The 20,365-nt window shown below is 35.1% G+C and overlaps 1 protein-coding gene across 1 annotated transcript in view; it reads left to right on the plus strand.

Moving 5' to 3' along the window:
- The first annotated feature begins 9,872 nt into the window (after positions 1 to 9,872).
- LOC100370948 (uncharacterized) overlaps positions 9,873 to 20,365 on the plus strand; it is a 57,904-nt gene continuing 47,411 nt past the window's right edge. Inside the window, exon 1 of the mRNA XM_002733452.4 lies at positions 9,873 to 10,311. Within this exon, the coding sequence (XP_002733498.3) occupies positions 9,990 to 10,311 (322 nt within the window). The 5' untranslated portion in view covers positions 9,873 to 9,989. The remainder of the gene's footprint in view (positions 10,312 to 20,365) is intronic.

Here is a 20,365-nt window from a genome sequence, read left to right on the forward strand (position 1 = left end):
ACCTTAGGATATAAATATTGTCAGTGGTACGATGGTTTTTCTTAAAACCAAATTGGTTATCCTTATCTCGCTTAATTTCTTTTAAATAGTTAGATAGTCTACTGTTTAAAATCATTGTGTACAATTTTGATAGGCAACTGGAAATGGCTATCCCCCTGTAATTGTTGCAATCTGCTGGGTTACCAGATTTAAAAATATGAGTAATGGTACTGCAGTTCCACAATGATGGAATTTTTTCTGATATGAACACTAGATTGAAAAGTTTAGTAATTGAGTTAACAATTTAAGTTGCACCATTTTTAAGCATCTCATTTAAAATAAGATCATTACCAGATGCTTTACCTGATTTAAGTAACCTAATGTGTTTTAGTACCTCACAATTTGTAAACTGAAAATCCAGATTGAGATTATTTTAATTTGACTTCTCCATTGTATTGATACTGCCATTAATGTAATTTGGCAAATTATCATCACCTGTACAGAGTTGGCTATTTAAACTCTTGAAATGTTCAAGCCATGAATCTGAACTAATGCTATCATTACCAGACTTTATGTCATCAAGATTGCCCAATTCCTCTAAAAGTTTCCAGAAGAGTTTAGGATTAAACTGCTTCAGATTCATTATTTTGTCACACAATTTTGTTTTATTTTAATCAATTGTTTATATTTTTTATTGATACTGTATCTTTCTTGTCTAATTAAATTGTCTCTTGGGAATTTATCAAGTAAATTGGAGCATTTAATTAGTCTTTTACGCATCACACTAATATCTTCATCAAACCACCAGTAATTATGCTATTAAAGTGGCTAACAGACTCATCTATATTGTCATGATCATGATTATGAAACTCGTTAATTTTCTCGTTCATTGAATAACTGGAAATAGCTTTGATAAAGTTTTCACTCCCATTATCGCCCCAAATGAATTTACCTGCCAATGGTAGAATATTACTGTTATTGTCAGTAACATGTTTTATGTTAGCAGATAGTGAGAGTGAAATGGGGCAGTGGTCAGACAGGTGATCGAGTGGCCACACCTTGAAATATTGAACATTATGAAGTAGCGTTGAACTAATAACCCCATAATCTACTAATTTAAACACCCCCCCCCCCATATTGATGACTGGTGTAATTTCCCATTGAATCACCTGGTACCCATCCATTTAAAATTTAAACAATTACTATTACAGCAAAGTTGAACCAACAATTTACCATAATTGTTAATATCCATATTACATTGATGATCCACTGGTATGTGGACTGGTAAGGGCAAGTGATCATTGCTATCATTGCTAATGAAATCATTCAGTTGGCCACTTCTAGCATTTAAGTCGCCCATAATTAGAACATTTCCCAATTTATTGAATTTGGCCATATCCTTTTCTAAAAGATCAAATATATCTGCCCATGAAATTGTAAACCTCTTGTAAATACTGGACCCTTCCGGAGATATGTAACAAAAGCAAACATACAAGTCCTTTAACCCCAAAAATGACTTTTCCATTTTTAACCATAACATGTCATTGTGACAACTTTTCATTTTGCTGATTCCCTTTTGTACTCGGTTTTTAAAAACTACTACTACCCCTTCTGAATTTCTACCTCTACTGCTACGTTTAACTCTATCACTACTGAAATCAGGAAAATCTTATCTACAAGTACTATCTAGCCATGACTCAACAAAGCCTACACAGTCATGTCTTTTTATAAAATTTAATAATACAGAGTCCTGTACTTTTCCCCCAATACCATGAATGTTCCATGATCCAAGTTTCAGTCTCTTGTACATTTAGCGTTATTAGTATTGCCTTGATTTCTGGTAACGGTGGTTTCCTTGTCAAGGTGGTGACTGATTAAAGTTTCCTCCTGGTTGTTGCTGTTGTGGATAATGTTGTTGATTATGATGCTGCCATCCAGTGGAATTATTCCACACATTAGTAGGATTGGTGTCATAGTAACCCCAATTATTTCGTTGATTGTCATAATGAACATTATTGTTATAATGAACATTATTGTTATAATGAACATTATTGTTATAATGTCGGTTGCTGTAATTGTTATTATATCTTCTTGGTCTATTTCTGTTATACTGTGGTCTATACTTCTGGTGGTAGCTATTCGTATGAAATCTATCAGTGTTATACTGTGGTCTATACTTCTGGTGGTAGCTATTCGTATGAAATCTATCAGTGTTATACTGTGGTCTATACTTCTGGTGGTAGCTATTCGTATGAAATCTATCAGTGTTATACTGTGGTCTATACTTCTGGTGGTAGCTATTCGTATGAAATCTATCAGTGTTATACTGTGGTCTATACTTCTGGTGGTAGCTATTCGTATGAAATCTATCAGTGTTATACTGTGGTCTATACTTCTGGTGGTAGCTATTCGTATGAAATCTATCAGTGTTATACTGTGGTCTATACTTCTGGTGGTAGCTATTCGTATGAAATCTATCAGTGTTATACTGTGGTCTATACTTCTGGTGGTAGCTATTCGTATGAAATCTATCAGTGTTATACTGTGGTCTATACTTCTGGTGGTAGCTATTCGTATGAAATCTATCAGTGTTATACTGTGGTCTATACTTCTGGTGGTAGCTATTCGTATGAAATCTATCAGTGTTATACTGTGGTCTATACTTCTGGTGGTAGCTATTCGTATGAAATCTATCAGTGTTATACTGTGGTCTATACTTCTGGTGGTAGCTATTCGTATGAAATCTATCAGTGTTATACTGTGGTCTATACTTCTGGTGGTAGCTATTCGTATGAAATCTATCAGTGTTATACTGTGGTCTATACTTCTGGTGGTAGCTATTCGTATGAAATCTATCAGTGTTATACTGTGGTCTATACTTCTGGTGGTAGCTATTCGTATGAAATCTATCAGTGTTATACTGTGGTCTATACTTCTGGTGGTAGCTATTCGTATGAAATCTATCAGTGTTATACTGTGGTCTATACTTCTGGTGGTAGCTATTCGTATGAAATCTATCAGTGTTATACTGTGGTCTATACTTCTGGTGGTAGCTATTGGTATGAAATCTATCAGTGTTATACTGTGGTCTATACTTCTGGTGGTAGCTATTCGTATGAAATCTATCAGTGTTATACTGTGGTCTATACTTCTGGTGGTAGCTATTCGTATGAAATCTATCAGTGTTATACTGTGGTCTATACTTCTGGTGGTAGCTATTCGTATGAAATCTATCAGTGTTATACTGTGGTCTATACTTCTGGTGGTAGCTATTGGTATGAAATCTATCAGTGTTATACTGTGGTCTATACTTCTGGTGGTAGCTATTCGTATGAAATCTATCAGTGTTATACTGTGGTCTATACTTCTGGTGGTAGCTATTCGTATGAAATCTATCAGTGTTATACTGTGGTCTATACTTCTGGTGGTAGCTATTCGTATGAAATCTATCAGTGTTATACTGTGGTCTATACTTCTGGTGGTAGCTATTCGTATGAAATCTATCAGTGTTATACTGTGGTCTATACTTCTGGTGGTAGCTATTCGTATGAAATCTATCAGTGTTATACTGTGGTCTATACTTCTGTGGTAGATATTCGTATGAAATCTATCAGTGTTATACTGTGGTCTATACTTCTGGTGGTAGCTATTCGTATGAAATCTATCAGTGTTATACTGTGGTCTATACTTCTGGTGGTAGCTATTCGTATGAAATCTATCAGTGTTATACTGTGGTCTATACTTCTGGTGGTAGCTATTCGTATGAAATCTATCAGTGTTATACTGTGGTCTATACTTCTGGTGGTAGCTATTCGTATGAAATCTATCAGTGTTATACTGTGGTCTATACTTCTGGTGGTAGCTATTCGTATGAAATCTATCAGTGTTATACTGTGGTCTATACTTCTGGTGGTAGCTATTCGTATGAAATCTATCAGTGTTATACTGTGGTCTATACTTCTGGTGGTAGCTATTCGTATGAAATCTATCAGTGTTATACTGTGGTCTATACTTCTGGTGGTAGCTATTCGTATGAAATCTATCAGTGTTATACTGTGGTCTATACTTCTGGTGGTAGCTATTCGTATGAAATCTATCAGTGTTATACTGTGGTCTATACTTCTGGTGGTAGCTATTCGTATGAAATCTATCAGTGTTATACTGTGGTCTATACTTCTGGTGGTAGCTATTCGTATGAAATCTATCAGTGTTATACTGTGGTCTATACTTCTGGTGGTAGCTATTCGTATGAAATCTATCAGTGTTATACTGTGGTCTATACTTCTGGTGGTAGCTATTCGTATGAAATCTATCAGTGTTATACTGTGGTCTATACTTCTGGTGGTAGCTATTCGTATGAAATCTATCAGTGTTATACTGTGGTCTATACTTCTGGTGGTAGCTATTCGTATGAAATCTATCAGTGTTATACTGTGGTCTATACTTCTGGTGGTAGCTATTCGTATGAAATCTATCAGTGTTATACTGTGGTCTATACTTCTGGTGGTAGCTATTCGTATGAAATCTATCAGTGTTATACTGTGGTCTATACTTCTGGTGGTAGCTATTCGTATGAAATCTATCAGTGTTATACTGTGGTCTATACTTCTGGTGGTAGCTATTCGTATGAAATCTATCAGTGTTATACTGTGGTCTATACTTCTGGTGGTAGCTATTCGTATGAAATCTATCAGTGTTATACTGTGGTCTATACTTCTGGTGGTAGCTATTCGTATGAAATCTATCAGTGTTATACTGTGGTCTATACTTCTGGTGGTAGCTATTCGTATGAAATCTATCAGTGTTATACTGTGGTCTATACTTCTGGTGGTAGCTATTCGTATGAAATCTATCAGTGTTATACTGTGGTCTATACTTCTGGTGGTAGCTATTCGTATGAAATCTATCAGTGTTATACTGTGGTCTATACTTCTGGTGGTAGCTATTCGTATGAAATCTATCAGTGTTATACTGTGGTCTATACTTCTGGTGGTAGCTATTCGTATGAAATCTATCAGTGTTATTTACAGTGATTTATCATGATGTATTTCCATTGTCAAAATGTAAAATAAAAGGCAAGATGGAGGTTTTCACATTCTCTGTAAACGGGCATATTAAATGAAAACAATACTTACGTTTTTGCTCTTTTTTGTTTGATATGCATCCAAATTTGTTAATAGTAAACCCGGCCTCCCCACTCAGGATCCATAGGGGGCCGCATGCATGCGCGTTCCCATTTTCTCGGGAAAGAGGGTACTTTTTGACGATCTGTCTCGGGAACATTTTCCCGAGAAAATCGTAGAAAAAAGGGGGTATTTTTTGCTTGTTTTCCCGAGATTCTCAAAATAGGGGGTGTATTTCAAAACACTTCCCGAGATATACAAAAAAGGGGGGTTTAAAAGGAGTTCTAGACTGAAAAGTTCCCTAGATAGGGGGTGAAATTCATCGGAAAAGCCCGTGAAAGGGGGGGTTAAATTTTCTTCTTTTCCCTAGATAGGGGGGGTCAAAAAATGAGGGAACAAGCATAGGCCCCCCCTAAATATAGGGAGTGGGGGGGGGGCGGGATAGTAAAACATATCGCTACTCCAATCCCGATACGGATAGTATTATTGTGAACGAAAAACTCAATATCTGGCGATATATGTCACAGTAAAACTCACACAAAATATATTCATGACGAACTCGTTTATATTTTTTCACTTCTTGAGGATACCAGACATGATCTAAATCTCATAGACACAACATTGTTTTCACACCAGGAAACCCACGTAGTTGTTGACATAACCCCGGTTCAGTATTATTTAACCTATATAGCATTTATGTGTTTAGACGGGGTTCGGAGGCGTTTTGAGTCCGGATAAGGCCCCCAGGACTGTCGTGGTCTGGGATCACCTTGACAAATTGTATAGATGTGCCGCTAGCACTTCCAGACCCGACCGTACTCGAGAAGGCCAAAATGCGAAAAGGAAAACCCCTTCCCATACAATTAAAAAATGTCAGTAATAAATGTCAAACTTGTAGACTAGACTTGTATCTTCCCAATAATAGTATACTCAAAATCATTGACATAATGACATCGTAAGAGCGCCGCCTGTGTTGACGCAATGCCATTAGGTTTCTAGTGCGCCCACGCGTATTTGGCAGTTTCTTTTTTTGAACTCTAACCTTTGCGTCATCTGCATTCCTTCTCGAACTATTATTGTTGATTTTGAGTAGCACCCCCACTGGATGTACACTTTCCAGCAGCAGTTTCTAAATCATTTTGAATATTTTTAACCCAAGATCAAACTATTTGACATCTTGTTAGCTTAAGTAAATAATGTTTTTGTGTGTTTTTTTCAAAACGACTTTATGATGACCTTTGAAGGTCACACATCCTGCAACTTTAATCATAACCAATCATATATTGTATCGGGATTCTATGTTAAAGCCATGGGTCGTCACCTGCGCATGCGTCAGATCAATCACTTAAATCAATATCTTCAGTATATTCATAAGAATTCCATGGCAATACAAGATACGATGTACACAAAACATTAATATATAAATACAAGACCCGGCCAAATCATTTCGTAATTGAATTTCGTAATTTCTAATGTATTTGTTAAGACCACGTTTAAAAAACAATAAAACTGAATCTAAAGTATTTTTAAAAAGAAACTTCTGTGATGCAATGCGATTTGCAGAAGATGATATCAATTGCATAGACGAAGATCGAGTTGTTCCGGCAGGTGCATGAATATGAATGAGGTTAATCAAATTATCAGTGAAAATACGGCATATTTGCTTGAATTTTAGTTTTTCTAGGTATAATAATACAAAATAAGAATCAGATTAGTGGGTGGGATTTTTGTAAGAGCAGCCGGATTTTGAATGCTGCGGACTCCAGGCCGGGCCGTATTAAATTTGCCCATGTTTCCGAATCAATGTAGTTGATTTTGCTTCATTACACAGATTATTATAATCCCCTGCAGAGAAACCAACTTTTTTTTCAATTTATGTGTAAAAGACAATTGTGGCGTTCAAGTTTTTACTGTATATGGAAAGTATAAATGTATTTAGGTGACATCCGCCCTCTTGTGTCAGGTTATCGAGCACGCCATTTGTTTTCGCCACATGCGGCGCTGTTCGATGTTACGTTTTACTAGTATGTGCCAGTCAATGTGAGATTGGAGCAGTTAGTATTCTAACCATTATTCCACGTCGACCCCTGGCCTGAGTTTGGAATAGGTAGGGTTATTCTGACTGCCAAATTATTGGTTAAATTAGGTCATGAGCTTACATCCGCTCGGTACGTTTCTTGGATAATAAAAAGGACCTAAATTACGGTCGGTGTGCTTACAATAATTTTATAAATGTATCGGTGAGTTCCGGCGACTGACTAGGTATCGAGCGCCTGTACATGAGCCCAATGTGTTGACTAAAGTGCCATGTACTTGAGGGTGGAAAAAAGAAGCTGGGAGCAAGGGTTCACGCTAATCTCACTGAAAGCACTAATCTTAATAATAAATTAATTAAATGGTGTGTTTCATTTCAATTCTAATTACGATAACCTGACGTCTTTGTGTGTACGTCGTCCACGTGGAGCATTACGTCATCGATCCCTGCAGTTATCTGAGATTACATATTTCAATTATTTTAAAATACGTACAATGCTACTACGTTTAGTGTAAACATGAACGAGTTTGGCTCAGTGACGTCGTGATGATAACAGGTTCATTGTAGAAAAAAATCATTGCACAAAATGAGTCATTCCTTCACTGATCACAAGTGTTAACAGCAGATAATTGTACTTCCACGTCAATATATTGAGTTTAAATCCAGATCCGACACCAGTCGAATGTCCTATTGCATAAATTTCTAAAAAAACAACAACAACAACAACAACAACAACAACAACAACAACAACAACAACAACATGTCAAATGTAACAGTGACATTAACTACAAAAATATTTATTTGTCTAAGGCTTAACCCCGAGAGCGTCAAATTCTACTTCGTCGCCATACATAAAACAAATCATAAATCCATGAAAGTGTTTCTATATTTCTTAAAAAATGTTGATTGAGACCTGTACTAACTGGCAATGTGAAGTTAAGTCCAAAATTATCAAATTAAAAAAATCTAAATTTTGGCGGGAACGAGTATGGCGTTAAAATGGTTAATTATGAGGCTAAAAGAAACCAGGAATAAAATAAATGTTGATAACTTGTAAGTATTTCAAATTAGTCTTGATAGTTAGATACTAGTAATATGTCCTGACAGAAGCGATGAATAACCTAAGCGCATGCGCCCGGGTTAACCTGTACGCACAATGTTCGCTGAGATTTTCATTATTTCATCTAACGAATAATGCGACATTTGCTGCAAAAATAATGTTTTTATTTTACGATAAATCATAACATATTGTTTTTTTAATGATTTTACATAAAAAACAGAATTATTTAAATATTCCCCAAATATAGCTACTAGTAATTTTCTTTTTAACGAGTTATGTCAATTTTTTTTCAATAGCTGGTTTATCCCTCGGCCTGACCCTGTAATATAATATAGGATCTATGGTTTTATAGAGAATTCTTATTTAGGCGGCTACTATGCTCCGGAATCTAGATAAAAAGTTTTCCACATGCACGTTTCGTGCCGGTGTCCCGGTGACGTCACATGCAAATGGTGGCTTGATCGAATTTCATAATTATAAATTGATTTATAATTTCAGAGACATTAGGTCTCGGGTGATATAAATAACGTTAGTCAATGTCCAGTAATTACATCGATTAAGCATGACCCTCCATACAGGGACTGTGGATTAAACTATGACGTTTTAAAAGGCGGGCGTTTCCAGGCAAAAAATGTCCCTCATTTGTATTTTTCATACTACCATAAATACCAGGATGTATGACCTCCGCGGGTCGCCATGCGCAATGAACAATAATAATAACCCTAAAGAGGGTACCATTTATGAAAGATTGACGAGACACGTGGTTCAGGTTGACATCACCCGAGGTCGCCTCGTATTACTTAGTACCAGCTCACAAATCAATCATATCTTGCTACGTGACGCCTTCGAGAAAGAGGGTAAAATACCAACACGATGCGAGCGCCGCCTCAATGGTGTGGGGATTCGTGATTTTTTTTTTACCATTTCTTGAAAACAAATTACACAATCTTTTCCTCAAACATTTTGTATAAGTCCCGTTTCTTCAAAAAGCAGACGCCCTCTCCGCATAGCCCGGGCGCATAGCCATGCATTGCATTCCTTCACGCTTTCTAGTGAGTACCCCCTCGGCTATTCGCTATATACGCACATTTTAGTGTGTGAATATAATGGTCAACAAGTGTCAATACTGGTAAGGTGACAAGTAGACCGCCGAAAACGATTAGTATATTAACTTCAAGTATTTTTTAACGTTTAACGCGAGTGCCTATTGTAATAGCCATTTGCAGGAGCACGTAGTCAAGTGCGAGGTGTATATTGCTGGTCCAGGTGTGAATTTAAGGAATACGCTTTAATTAATGGCTAAAACGGTTGTTTTCAGTGTTCTTAAATTCGCAAAAAACGCATTAGTATTGATTCTATTAAAGAGCGCCCTCGGGTGGTATGAGTGACGGAAAGTATAAGCCTACTGAAGCGATTAAAACAGGGGAGTACCGTTTTTGCGCATTTGTGAATCTCACTGTAATCGTCGAGGGTTTGGTGCATAATGTTTCCGTCATAGTATAGTGAAGTATTGACGGATGTAGCTGGGAGTTAACAAACTTTGTTGAAAGGCTAAGAACTTCGATTGATTTTCTTCGACCCGTGACGTCACGAGCAACTGTCGGGTGACCTGAAACTGTTCTCACCGAAACACTAGAGCGTTTCGGGGTGTCATGAAACAGTTCTAATTGTGACCGATGTTACATTTTCACGCGTCGTGTTATGGATTGATTCCGTACACGGGTGGACGCAACACTTTCCGAGTTGAACACGCTCAAATTGCGATTTTCTGTTGATCGGGACAAGGGTTGAAATGACAACGATGGATAGGAGACTGCCGAAGAACATCGAAATTGCCCCAAACTCCCTTTCGATCGTTTTGAAACCAACAACAGTTGACAAAGAGAAGCCACCGAAGACTGGTAGAGCCCTCTTTCAAGACCTCCAAAATGAAAACAAACTGAATTTCTGGAATCGCGAACTGAGTGAGAGCGTTCTGCAGCTCAATTATCTGGGATGGTTCGAACCAGATACACTGTTCATCCAAGGAGGGGACAAGGAAATGTCTGTTGTTCGGGAAGCTTATGCCCGACGCGTTTTAAAGCCACCTCGCCACCACACCATACAAATACTAGGTAAGTGTAACGCAACATCATCGGAACATGGAAACTGGTTCCCGGCACGTTGAATAATGTTTGTTTGTTCTCCTGTATTTTGTGCCAAATTCCAATAACTCTGACCTGTGCAGATAATGTACAACAAACGACAAGTTACTAAAACAAATCCGCACATTTTTAGATAAACATGCACGCTCGAGTTGTAAAAATTGACACGACCACCCCTCTTGGTTGCGAATGGTATCAATGGCTTCTCTATATTTGCACACATATATCACCGTAACCGAACCCCGCCGTTGCCATCGATTGGCAGATTTTTAAAAACTTGACAAAATCTACCTGTGTTCGACGGTATCGTTTTCGTCGGTTTATTTTCTTAGCGCGTTTTAAAGTAGGCAAGTCGTATCCGGATTCAACCCTCTTGAAATGGATACCGTGTTTTTATGAGAAACAATTATTTGCGGTCACGGTTTTGACAAATTAAGCTGTTCATTAATTTATTATTAAAATATTTAATATAGTTTATTAAAAAGCAAAACTCCCAGCAAATAGTGGGGGGGGGGGGCAGTAGCCTGTATATTTATTTCCAGGGATAAAAATCTGTCTATTACCAGGTGTAATAAATTTGAGGTGAATCCCCAGCTCCATAATAACAATTATATTATTGGTTGTCCCGTTTGTTTTAACTTTGCTATAAGTCAGCTTTCTACTATTTAATCCGAGTTTCTAAAGTAAAACATATCCATCAGTGCCATGCAATTTAAACTAGTAAAACACAGTCGAATAGAACTTGAAGTACCTAATTCATGTCTATTGTATGGCCTTGTACTGCTGATGTCTGTGATTTAGCCTGTAAGTTTTGCAAGGCGTGAAACAGGTCAGTCTTCTCAGTCCCTTATTTCTATCAACCCTTGTGGCTATGTGAAAAAAAATCAACGTTTGTGTCAAGACACCCTGGAATGAGTTTTCTGTGGCGATACCTCTTATAGGTAAACAGAGTGTCGTGTTTATTTAGTTGTTTTCAAAATGGCCTACTGGTACACTCTAGGTGAGCCGAGGTATTCATATTCAAAATATTGTAATGTCTCATGTATTGGCTGCTTTTCTTTTCTTTAAGACATCACAGAGGGGTGTTAAATACGATTGATGCAGGAACTACATGATTTGTATGTTAAAACTGCCTGTGGGCTTGTCGTACCGGAAGTGTTTTTTGTTGTTTAGCTAACAAAATTGGGCTTGAATTTGAAGATCTGTAAACAAATTGACTGCGTTCATTGCCTAACCTTGGTTTTTTTTTCCCATAAATACATGTACATAGCCTTGTCCTCAAGAACAGAAAATATAAAGTGTGTAGAGGTATTCCTCAGACATATGCATTTACAATTTTCTCATTTAATTGAAAACAATCGTTAGATTCAACAACAGTGTACTCATTATTCGCGTCAATCCAGTGCTGTACTTTTGAGAGATTTCTAAGGATCGAAAATGCCGTTGTTCGTCTAAACTCGACATTTCATATATACGCCTCAGTGACAATGTCTGCATTGTTGTGGACAGATTTTCTTCAGAACTTGTAAGTACTTATAAATCTCCACAATGCGTGTCAGTATGCACAGGACTTCGTACACATGTCGCTGTCGTTCTGTTTCTCTTCTTTCTCAACTGTATTAGAAACCTATTATATATTGACGACACCAAGACATAAACCTATTATATATTGACGACACCAAGACATGTTCTTTCATTCAGGGAGCTGTGTTTCATTGTAGGTCAATCTGTGAAACTTAAATTTAAGCAAAATATGTTTTTAGTATTGCATAGCTAATTAGCCATTAAATTCGTCCCAGAACCCTAATTAAGGGACACATACCATAATCAATTTAAGATGAGGATGTGTGTGTATATCAATTTTTTTTTTAACAAATGTCAATTTCACTTAGACATATTTAACTCGACTGAAATAACTAGTAAATGGACAACAATTCATTTTTATAGGGATTATCTGTGACATAATTATTCATACCTGATTTATGGTGCAACTTTTCCCCTCATCTTTTTTCTACAATTCCTTTGTTAATTTTAAAACAAAAAGATATAATTTCCCACTGGCAATAAGTCCTGATTGCAATTTAAAAAAAAAATATAAAAAAACAAGACATGGATTTATTTTGTGAAATCTTTTATAATTCAATTGGTCAGTCGCTACAATTTCAGTACTTAATTACTTTTAACACAGTCCCTCTATCATTAATTCATATGATAAAGGGACTGTGCTTTGAATTATGTTGTCATGTCAATTACACCATGGAGCTAAAAAAAGATTACACTTAAACAAAATCTCTTGTTATGTAAATTAGGTAATGAATCTTTTTGCTTAAACATTCCCAACTTTGTTGTTTGTAACTTTGAAAAAGGACAAAAAATTCCCAGTTCTGGTCTTTCCAGCTTATTACACCATACAAATGCAAAGAATGGTGTGTTTAGAAAGAAAATAACTGTTTTCAGTAGAGTCTATTAATCCCTGCTGAAAAGAATTTGTAAATTTAACTTCATAAATATGAGCCAGCACATTTAAAGTGTCTTTTCAAGGGCTGAAGACGAAAGTATTTTTGGGTTAAAGCACACAGTTGATTTATTTATTTTTGAAAACATTTTTGTGAATAGAATTAGACACAGAGCTGCATTGACTTTCACGAGTGTTTTATTTCATAAACACCATTAAATCATTAAATCGCGAACGTTTCCAGTGGCAAAAATTAAATGATTTGCAGTCGTTAAGGCGTATACCAAGAGATTAGAACATTGTCAGTGTTTTCAGTCTAGAATCTGTAAATTTCTTTTTATTTAGTTCAGCGTATGTCAGTAAATATCTATACAGTTTTGTTTAAAACTTTAAATGATGCAACATATTGAAATTTAATTTTGGAATGAAGATTTTATTAAAGTGCAATCATGTTATAAAAGTGTTTCAAAATACAGACAGTTGAACTGAATTTGTTGATTTTAGACTTACCTCTGATAAATTCAAAATGTTAACTACTTTTTTTCTCCCAAGACTGCAGAGCATTCATTCATGTATAACTTAACCCTTTCACCACCAGACTTTCTCGCCCAAATTTTTCTGCATTTTTTTCTTATATTCAATATTTCTGGAAATGAACCCTAACTCCTGAGCCAACAAACAAATTTGAGTCACTTTTCAGTTTTTATTCAAAAAATGTTGGCTATTTTTGTCCTAATCTTTTGAAGGAATGTGCAGACTATAAACGAGATTTTTGTGAATTTGTGATGAAAAATTGAATCTAGTGGTGAAAAGGCTTAACAACAAATGAAAAAGTGCATCTGTCTCTCTCAAATTGTGATCATATTGTTTTATTTTTTGGCTTGCAAACATCTGTTATGAAAGTGTTCTGTGAAAGTTCATCAAATAATAAAAATTACCTCCTTCCAACAATGGAAATAATTATGCTGTCTCAATAGGAAACTTCTCATTGATAAAGTAATGTTTTGATAGAGTGGAGAAAACGATCAAAACAGTTGTAGTTTCAATCAGTGTTGGCAGTGAACTTTGGAACAAAGGTCAAAGTTTATGCAAAATCCATGTTTGTAACTTGAATCTCAATCGATGGAAAATTTCATACATATTTTAAAATAGTTTTTGTTATTGTTTAAAGCATATCTAAAAATGTGTTGAAATTAACAATTTCTTTTGTTCATTTTTTAAAATAATTCCTTGCGCTGTCTTAAAGCGTTCTTGTGCCGCGCCGCGCCGCGCTGCGCCGTGTTCGATATGTGTCCCATGTGACATATACAACATTCGCAAAAGTACATTATACCTGACATAGAAATATCACCATCGAAGAACTAAAAAAAATACGATGCTCTCAGAAGCGTGGACGCAAGCAACTGAATTTCTGCCCCTCATGTTTTACAGAGACCCTTGAGAACGGTCGTATGAATTATCGTCCTATTACTTAAACAGATGGCCTTCATAAATAAAGGGTTCCCAATAGAGAACGATATCATGAAGGCGTTAACTTTTGTTTGACAATAACTCTGTATTCCCTCTGTCCCTGTATATAGAAAAAGGTGAGGTCACGCGAGAAGGTCAATTTCCGAACTCTGATGTTTTGTTGCTGCTCATTACGCTTCAATTCAAGTATACTGTATTTTTTTTTACAAGTCTGACAATTTGTTTGAGCATCTGTATGATGCCTGTCGGAAACCAACATCCAGATAACTGTCAATTGTTACGAGTACATGGCCAGTTTTTCTGCGTTGAGTGATAATTTTTATTGAAAGATTGGAACTAGGGATGTATTTGCTTACCTATGAATTGGCCTACACATCGTGAACAGCGTTGTTACGGTATATGATTTAGAATTGCTCTAAAACCAAACAAAATGGCTGATAATTCACCACAATCATGGTTAATATTTTTTTTAAATATTTGGGAAAAGTTTGCAAATTGTGTTTTTTATATAAATATGCTTTATAATTCTCCACAATATTTTTTAAAAACTTTTTTTTTTAAAATGAATTGTATCTCAATATTGTTTTCTTCATTGTTGAATTATACGTCTTCTAAAACTTGGTAAACATCTTTCTCACAGAGTGCATTTACTGTTGGTATGACATTTGAGAAAAAAAAAAACAATCAGTTTTCCCTATGCACCGACACTCCAACATATTTGTCTGTTTCTCAGTGAATACCATCAACTAAGCAAATAGTTTCCACTATTTCAAACATTTCAGTCGTCTAAAATCAATAGTATTTTCTTGATAGTAAAAGCAAAGTTGCTCTCTGCTAAAATTCCCGAGAGGAACTCTGGAAACTGATAAAATAACTGGGCTGTTACTACTTTACGTATTAAAAACTGATTGAACAACTGTCTGTATCTAGACAAAAATAAAACAGGTACTGATTGTCTGAATAGTTTTGAATTTCTTTTGTTCCATTCAGGTTTAAAACTCTAAATCAGAATGCCGTTGGCAGTGTTTATTTTGTCAATTTAGTGTTACAGCGTATCAGACTTGACCCTATCAATGCCAAAGTCAACTTTTGGCACTTTTCGCAAAATAAAACATTTTTTTCAACAATTTAAAACAATTATAGAAACTGTGCAAATTGTTAACCAATAGTTTGTTCACATTATCTATGGTATGTCAGCATGTGTGAAAAAAGAGAAGACTTTCCGGCATGCCTTGAATTTTTATACTTCTTAATAATACTTTGGTAAAAATAATTTACTCATTCCAAATACACAAGAATTATAATAAAAATAAATTAACAACATCTCTGATCTGAAAATGACGACGCTTATGTGGAGTACTGCAGATACTATAATAATGAATAAATTAAAGTAAAACCCAGGCTAAATCTTGTCGGCATGCCAAGAATGCTCGCTGGTGGAAATTGAATCTAGAGTATCAAGCGTAAAACAAACGTGGAGGATATGATTAAAACTGAAAAGCGGATATATGTACGATACTATTAAATCTTGAAACTCTTTTGTTCTTTTGGGATGGATTACACCAGGTTATTAGAAACGAGAATAAATTTCATATTTCCGATTGTGTCAAATGTAATCTCGTTTCTCGTACGCAATTGTGAGACTGTGCGTCCTAATCACACACAGAAGTGTGTGTATATTTTTTTATTGATCGTCAATGGTTGTTGAGTGGAAGTACCTAGTATTGGTAAAAGTATACACCATTATGATACATAATTAAAATGCTGATAACACTTTGAAATAAATAGCAGGTATGATTGTGTTGTGGGATGTTGTGCTGGTTTTTCTTTTCTCACCGACATAATAAAACATGTCAGGAGACATATGCATACTCTTTAGCCTGAGATAAATTTTCGATTGACAAAAGGAAAACAAATTGTTCATCGACTTTGTTTTTGAGATTTTGGTGCTGGATATCAGAAAAAAGAAATATATACAGATTTTAATATTTTTCTTTATGATGTGTCTTGGGAGATTGGGTGAGGGGTGTAGATTACTTCCTAGAAGTAAATTAGGGTGTTTGTGCATTTGGTGGCCGTTTTTTGTCTCCTGTTTTTAATTTATGAGCTTTTTATACTAATATCAGAATAGTTGAATTGTGTTTCCTTAAAACAAATTTTTTGTTATGCAAATGAAGGAATATCCCAATTTGCATAACAAATAAGTTTACACTTTGGTGACCTCAATTTTTGGTATTCCAACAAATGTCGATATATAAAATATGCTTTTAAAAATTATCAGAAACCTTTTTTTCTCAACATTTCACTTCCAACAAATGGTATTGTAGATGCACTAATTTTTCACACATTTCTAATTTTCTTCATCTGTGAAATTTAAAAAAAAAAGATGACATTTGGAAAAAGTGAATATATCTGAAATATAAAAATATTTGTAATCTAATTAAAATTAATCAAAAATGATTTTACAAAAAAATAATATTACACAGAATTTTCAAAATCTGTTTATCTGAAAAAAGCTTTCATTGTGCCGACAAATATTGCATGTCTGTAAAATAAATATTCGGCATGAACAAGGCACAAAAAGCATTGTGTAATTTGTAGACCCATATTTGTTGGTCGCTGACCTTCATCAGATGCTGGTGAAAAGATGCATCTCAATTTGCAGTGGTGCATGCGAGAACAGAGGTACGCTACTTTTTTCCGACACTGCAATTATAAAATTCCTGCAAGGATTTTTTTCTTTAAATAAAAAAAAGTTTTGTTTAGTCTCTATTTTATCAAATGTGTACAGCGAATGTGTGCATCAAGAGAATGCAAAGTAGTTTCTTTTTATGTCGGTTTGTATTTGAGATTCAATAGGTGTCTTGGTTCGAGGACACTTTACCGATGAAATGTACTACGTCTGTGTTTGCCTATGAGCTCACTCAAACAGCTCTATAACTTGTAGTGTTCCTTGTTTGTTCACCCTCCCTCCGTAATTAATTATTGTATTTGAAGTAACGTCATGCACTGTTTCAATTAATTATTCGGTATTGACGATGTGTAGCGTTGAAACAGGTGGCTATGATTTAGAAGAATTTTCGAGTTAAACGGTTCTGTGTACTTTTTATTGCCAAGAACATGTATTTTATATGATGGGAAAAAAAGTGTTATTTGTGGCTGTTTTGTGAGGCTTGAGTTCTTCGCACATTCTCGTAACCATGCCGACCTTTGACATAGTGGCTTCAGGCAGGGTCACAGATATTGCGCCCTCAATCACAAAAATAGCATTAAATCAGAAATCTTTTTATCTGGAAGACAGGCACTGCTGATTTATTATTAAATATAACGTGCAAACCGAACTTTGACAGAATGAATCCAAATTATAGTATCATTTCGTGAAGAACGAAGCACAAAAGATCTTTTGTTGGTGCAAAAAACATGAACCTATAATCTCCATCTGTCTGTCTGTCCTGTCGCTATAGCGATCTTGTCAGCTGTCAGAGGAACAATTAGAGGAGAATTTATTTGAATTGTAGGAAGTGGTCCCCTGTGGATGCTCATTAGGAGTGAGTTATGTGATGCCAAGACAAGCAGTGAGTCTAGCAGCTTAGGAGACAGCAGTGGAGTAGAAATACAGTGGCCTTTTCATCACAAATTTACAAAATAGTCCCATTTATAGTCTGCACTTTCTTTCAGAAGATTTGGGACAAAGATAGCCAATTTTTTCAATAAAAACTGAAAAGCAATTCAAATATTGTCTGTTGACTCCAAAATTAGGTTTCATTTCTAGAAATCTTGAAAAATATAAAAAAGAAAGTGCAGTCAATTTTGGGTGAGAAAATGTGGTGGTGAAAAGAATAATTAAGCCCCGAATTTTAGTTTTTGTACTCAAATTATAAAAATTCATCAACTTAAAAAAACAAACATTCTGTGACGCTAAATGTTTATTAGGATTTGTTTTTCCATCTGTCAATTAATATTTACATGCCCCAATGTTTCGACTATTAGATACTTGGGTGGTGAGTTGGTGTTAGATTTTGAAAAGAAATAAAAACACTTCACAGAGATAAATGGGAAAACAAATTTTACAAAAAAACAAACAATCCATGCCCATTCTAAAAGTCAAAAAAAAAGCCCAACATCTATGGTCTTGCAGTCAGAAAGTGTGGTGTTTTATGTCAAGACAGATCATTCTGTTCAATTCACCTCCATAATACATTCCATTGACTACTTCTAGTCTTAACACATTGAAATCTTTTACCCCAGTCCACTTGGGAGTATTACAGTCCTGGAAAGTGTTCTACTTCAAAGTTTGTGTCTGGTTATTTTTTGAATTGATGTACTGAGTGTTTCTGGCTTGGACATTATAATTAGCCTACTTAACCATGTTTCTGTGTCTCAGGTTCCCCTATTCAGTAGCAACATGGATACTACAGTAGCCATCTTTGTTGATGATGTGATTCAATGGAGGTCAAAGGTTACAGGTTCTAGATAAAAAAAAAAACATTCCATCAAATGACTGAACAATTTTTCTTTTAACTTATTTGAGTGCAATGGCAACAAGGCATCCTTCAAGAATCTGTATCATTTTGTGACCAAACTGGAAAGTGACCACTGGAGGGTGCTCACTATATTATATTATTCAAGCTTCATGCTAGAAATTGTTTTCACACGGAATGTTTTATGACAATTTCATGTGTAACAATGATACCAAATAAAAGTTATACCTTACTGCAAAATACTTTTTATTTTTAGTGGAATTATTTTTTGCTGTAAAAACTTTTTTTGGAGTTTTGTATGGAATTTATTTTTGCTATTTTAGCTGAAGGAATGATTCAGTGAAAATAAATTCCATACAAAACACCCAAAACGTTTATATGACAAAAAATAATCCCAGCAAGACACACTGGTTATTACCACTGGGAACTGTAGTAATATCCATAACATTCACCTGCATGCTTACCTCCCTTAACAATAGTATAGTAATATACCGGTACTTCTTTTTCAAAGTTCAGTGACTTTTCAATATTCAAATCAATGAAATTAGACCAAAGGTTGAAAATGTATGAATAATCTGTTGTAAATTTCTACTTTATTGGCAATTCAAACATGTAAGAACATAATTTTTGCTTCCAAAATCTTGTTATTCTGAATATTTTTATATTTCTTCTGTTTTAATTTTGATGCAAATAGATAAAAGTGTTGTTCAGGGTTTTCTAAAAAAATGTTGACAAAAAAAAAAAATGACAGTTACAGAAATAATTGTAATTTTTACAAGTTTGATGGTCATAATACTATTGTGATGTATAATTGAACTGTAAGTCCCTAAAAGCAGACTCTTTGTCATAGCAGAAATGCACTTAGTCATAGTATGAGGCTATCAGACACTCAGCTTTAACACACATCTGATTGGCAGCTAGTTAGCCAATCAGTAACTGTCTTATAAGTCACATGACTCATTTTGACTTTCACAGCAGTAAAAGTCAAACAGTTTTACTTACTGTTTACAATTACTTTGTTCACAGAATGGTTACGTCTTTGTAATTATTTTGTGAGTAAAAATTAATTTCCTGACACATTTCTCCGTTTAAAGAAGCATATTTTTTTTTAATTTTCATATTCATACAAATACATTTTCTGAAGTTAAAAAAAAAGGTTCAACGTCATTTAAAATCTGTGTTATTTCACGTTGAATGTTGAATTTGTAATTACATGAGCAGAATAATCCAATTAAATTATGAGTTGAATAGTGTTACGTCAAGGCAGATCGCGATACTTTTGTTTGAGCTAGTCGGTCAGTTATAAGAAATATTATAGTATTTTATGCTAGACTTATTTGAAATTGAAAAAAGACATGCATTTATATTTGTACATTTTGTCTTTGATCTGCTCTCATATTACATATGTCTTTGTCAGCACCAATTGTTAGTTAGGCTTTTACTACTCTAAAAGGAGGAACTTATCGCAAATCTTTGTCATTAATGTCCATGTACATTTGACGCCACACTGCACAACATGAACACAGGGATATTCTTGTTGAATTGTCCCCAAGATTTTTGTGCTTTTTACCTCATTAGTAGTGATTTTTTTTCTCTCATTTTATATGTATGTGACTCA

This window comes from Saccoglossus kowalevskii, chromosome 19, assembly GCF_978046115.1.
Source record: "Saccoglossus kowalevskii chromosome 19, keSacKowa6.1, whole genome shotgun sequence".
Classification (NCBI taxonomy): domain Eukaryota; kingdom Metazoa; phylum Hemichordata; class Enteropneusta; family Harrimaniidae; genus Saccoglossus; species Saccoglossus kowalevskii.